The sequence below is a fragment of the Thalassophryne amazonica genome, chromosome 3 (assembly GCF_902500255.1).
Source record: "Thalassophryne amazonica chromosome 3, fThaAma1.1, whole genome shotgun sequence".
NCBI classification, from domain to species: Eukaryota; Metazoa; Chordata; class Actinopteri; order Batrachoidiformes; family Batrachoididae; genus Thalassophryne; species Thalassophryne amazonica.
Window position 1 is genome coordinate 1,300,373 of NC_047105.1, and position 4,794 is coordinate 1,305,166.

General features: G+C 42.6%; 1 protein-coding gene across 1 annotated transcript in view; it reads left to right on the top strand.

Moving 5' to 3' along the window:
* polr2j (polymerase (RNA) II (DNA directed) polypeptide J) overlaps positions 1–2,616 on the top strand; it is a 20,524-nt gene extending 17,908 nt beyond the window's left edge. Inside the window, exon 3 of the mRNA XM_034164378.1 lies at positions 2,468–2,616. Coding sequence (XP_034020269.1) covers positions 2,468–2,569 — 102 coding nt within the window. The 3' untranslated portion in view covers positions 2,570–2,616. The remainder of the gene's footprint in view (positions 1–2,467) is intronic.
* Positions 2,617–4,794: the final 2,178 nt, after the last annotated feature.

Consider the following 4,794-nt stretch of genomic DNA (forward strand, 5'->3'; position numbering starts at 1 on the left):
TCTCCACAGTTCCAGGACTGTCTCTGGAGCAGACCATCCTAGTGTTTGTGCAATCTCTTTGTGAGATTAACTTCACCATGTCTCTGCCCTGACAGACCTGGTTCCCTGGTTCTTTGCTCTAGGCCACACAAACTATGCTCAATGGATACCTGTCCACCTTTGACATATGATGGAGCTACCAAGGAATCACCCTGACAGCTACAGAGAATTCAGCAGTGGTCACTTCACAGCCCAGAAAACCAAGAAGGTGTTCTCAGCCATCCCCACTGACCAAGCACATGAGCAGGACAATGTCCATATCAAGGGTGAAGGAGGCGCCGTAGACCTGACACATGATCCAAGTGCTCAGCGAAGGTTGGTGGTTTCTGGCCGACAGGTTGCAAGAGCTGTGGTAGAGTTTGAGGACACAAATCTGGAAATTGCGGTACTTTTTGCAATATGGCTACAAAAGGTACAGCTAGAGGGTACTTGTTCTTTTTTTATTATTACTATTATTTTATTTATTTATTTATACAAAATTGCAGTCCTAGCACAGAATTTGAGCAAAGATGTAGATAACGCCACATCTCAATAATGCGAAGATGTGAATAGCGGCCATTTTGGAATATGGCTGCCACGGCTTTCCAGGGCCCAATATCCAAATTTGCTCATTATACGGTCCTCAACATTTGTCTTAAATTTGGTGCTTTAAGACAAAACTGAACAACAGTTTAGATATTTCAGAAGATTCCTCTGGACTATTTTATTTGAACTGTAACCTGCTTTGTGGCAGTAGAATGAGGCGCTACGACTACGCATGTGTAACCCCCCCCCCCAAAAAACCCAAGTCTTTCAGTTTTTCTTTGACTGGACTAGGAACGGGTATCAAAAACTGGTTTATGTTAAAAAATTGATAAGAAATTATTCAATCCACCAGCATCAATAGCCTTTTTGCTTAATAATTCCTTTATCAGTTCTTAAATTCACATTGTTCCTTATTAACTTTTCGTGGGGCAGCGCATGTGATGGTTCTTTGGTGTGAGCTGGACCTGCTTCGCCAGTTAGTAAACGGAAGATACTGACCATCAGGTAAAGGAAATATTAATAATAATAATATGCTCTGTGTTGTGGGAGTAACTGTGCAGCTCCAAACGCTGCACGGCTCTGCTGAGTAAAGTTGGAAAGATAGATTTTGGTTAGAATTAATAACTTCAAAGCAAGTTGCTCTTTTAAATCCAATGACACCTTTTTCCAAACTTGGTTATACAGACAACAAACTACAAATGACCCAAACCATTACTTTTTTTTCTTCCAAAACAAGACGTCCTCCGTTCTTTATGAATGATGTTGACGTGCAGCCGGCTGTAAGAGCTCAGAGGCTGTGGAGTTACATTTGTCTCATTATTACCTGAAAGGAAATGCTTTGAACTAAAACTACACATCTTGTTTACCATAATTTCCAAACTGTAGAGCGCACCTGAATATAAGCCACACCCACCAATTTTAAAAATAAAAAGAAATTGTGCATAAATAGGCCGCACTTGTCTGTAAGCCGCAGGTCTCCACATGTAACATGAGATATTAACACAGAAAGATTTTTTTATTTAAATACATACCGTAAATGCTTTTTTCTGATGAGCACGTCATTGAGCACGCATGCTCATGGTGTCACGCGGTATCTCCGCTCCACATGGAGAACTGAATAATTTTAACTTTTTTTTTTCTTTGTGGATCATAAGATTATTCCATTGCATGCAGCCAGGATCACCTGGTGTCTGTGGTAAAATGAGACATTAATGAGGCGCTGTGACTTTTTCCAACTTGTAGCGCAAAGGCAGACACGGGGGGGGCTTCACTGACTGATCTGACGGTGCAACTGTAGCGCAAAGTGCCAGAGGATTAAGGTACTTTCAGACGTTTTGTTCAGGAAGTGTTGATGAATCCACTAAAACAGATAAGACTTTATATTAACTTTGTGTGTGAATTTATGCCGCATGAGGACCACAGCTTTCAGCCAATCCATGGGCAGCATCAACTGACATATTTTGACTTATGAGAAAGCCTGTAAAAATCCATAAATTAGCCGCATCAGTGTTTAAGCTGCAGTGTTCAAAGCGTGTGAAAAAAGTGGCTTATAGTCTGGAAATTACGGTAATTTTATTTATGTCCAGAGTTTAAGGATCCAGTGACCAATTTCATATGTTGACATAGAAAACCTGTAAAGTCTACTTTTAGTACACAAAAAATTCACATTTGGTATTGATAAGGGAATTGATAAAGAATCTGATTGATAAGCGGAATCGATATAGATAAAATCTTAGTTTGATGCATCTATTTTTTGTTTTAATTTTATTTGAAAAACAACTAAAATTCCTTCAAGGATCAGCCTGAGCTCATTACACTCCTGTTGGTCACATGACATTGAGGTGACCTTTGAATCTGTTGGAATTCTTCTGCCATGACAGGAAGTGATGTCATTTCTCCCCAGGAAGCATTTACGAATGCCATCACAGACCTGATCAGTGAGCTGTCTCTGCTGGAGGAGCGCTTCAGAGTGGCCATTAAGGACAAACAGGAGGGCATTGAGTGAAGCTCCGCCCCCAACCAGCTTCAATAAAGTTTAGTGATGTTTGCTTCTCCTTTCGTCATTTTCTTTGTGATGTCATCAGTGTTTGGACCGTGACAAAGAGGAAGTCAGGAACAGCTGAAGCCTGTGTAGCACCATGTTCACAGAAGATAAACAACAAACTCATTAATGCATAAAGGGGCGGAGCATGTGTGGAGAAAGATGCCTGAACACGCCCCCTCTTAGGCCCCCTTCACACATAGTATGAATAAGTACAAATCGGGGCGAATCACGAAGACATCGAGCTGACGTGCAGGCGTGAACAGTGCCGCTGCAATGGTTTTGTGCATGCCACGGTCATGCATGAAACTGTCGCAGCGGGAACACACTGCAAGCAGTTGGAGCATGTGTAACCACATCAAAAAAATATGTGCCATGCATGGGATTCAAACGTGCAATTTACAAAAGCTCTGATTGCCATCCAGAAACTTTACCACTGTGCTACCATTGCTGTCCTGAAAACATGCATAAAAATGCCTCAAATCAAGGACATGGATGTATTTAAAAAGTAAAACCACACACCATATTAAAACCATTGCATTTTATTGAATCCCTCTTATCAGCCGGCCCTACACGCGTGTCCAGCCCAACGTGTGCCTTGTGGATGGCGTGCCACAGGACAGACACCGCATCATGTGGAACAGAACTCACGTGGGTGACATGACATTCAGATCACCTGCCTGCGTGTTATGATATGACGGTCTGTTTCACCTGGGGTAGGCTGTCAATGTGCACGCCCTGCGCATGCTCGCTGCAGCCCGTCGCAACAGCGATATGTTTTTATGTATGTCCACGCGAGGACAGCAAGCAGACACGCATGTCACAGTGGACAGTTATTCGTTCATGTCCATCCAAACACTGCATGTATTTCCTCCTGCTGGGACATCCAGAACCACAGATGTCCACAGCCACTCCTGTCAGCGACCACACCCCCTGTCCGTCCAGTGTACACACTTTGTGTCTGTGTTATGTGAGCTGTCAGTGAGTCTCTGGTTAGCAGCTGACAGGCACCTTCCCGTGCTGTGTGCACTATGACCTGCCTGTCCGGCCCCCATGTGATCATGTCTGTGCAGCATATACATCAGCATGTTATGCAAGTGTGAAACCCCCCTGGCACACCACTTGTGTGTGTGTGTGTGTGTGTGTGTGTGTGCGCGCGCTGGCGGGGGGGGTGTGCAAACCATATATGCACCACGTGTGTGGCATTTAGACAAATTTCACATCCAGCTCGACAGTGATTGTCTGCTGACTGTTTTCGTGTTAATAGTGTGACTGGCTAAACATTTTCTAAGTGCCATGTGAGCGGTGTTAGATGTTTGTGCATGTCAACTGGAATTTGGTCGACACCTGCCACAAGAGGGTTCAGTGGGCTCTCACAGCGCTCACTCTCTTTCAGCAGTTGGTGTGCGCAAATAGTTGTAACAACAGGTGTACGAGGCGTTGGAGGCAGCTCCAATTTTACATGTATTACATATGATTCCTACTTCATGTGCAGTTCAACCACATTTGTACTATGTGTGAAGGGGCCCTTAGAATCTGAGCCACCTAATCTGAGTTCTGGTGATTATTAAATCATAGTTTTGGGGACTGTGCAGTGGTTCAACAGTTTACTTTGTTGTGGACATTAAAAATTATGAGCCGCTTATTTTCTCAGTAATACATTAAGTGGATCTAACAGGTGAAGGTACCGCCAGCTGCTAAAAGTGCTAACGCTGTTAGCATACAACATTAACTCCGACGAGAGTTTGACTAGTGTGAATATTACAGCAGAGATGTCTGATCTGTGAGGATGTTTGTCCACAAGACAGATTATTCCAGGTGTTTGTCATGACCAGTGATACCAGTAACACGTTACTCTAATCTGTTTTTTTTTTTCTGTAACGAGTAATCTGTGTTTATCTTTCCAAATCAGTAATCAGATTAAAGTTACAGTAGTGTTCAGAATAATAGTAGCATCTGCTGTTGACACAACAAACTCAAAATATTATGTTCAAACTGCTTTTTTATCAATCCTGTGAATCACTAAACTAGTATTTAGTTGTATAACCACAGTTTTTCATGATTTCTTCATATCTGCGAGGCATGGAGTCAACCAACTTGTACTTTTCAGCTGTTATTCCACTCCAAGATTCTTTAACAACATTCCACAATTCATTCACATTTCTTGGTTTTGCTTCAGAAACAGCTTT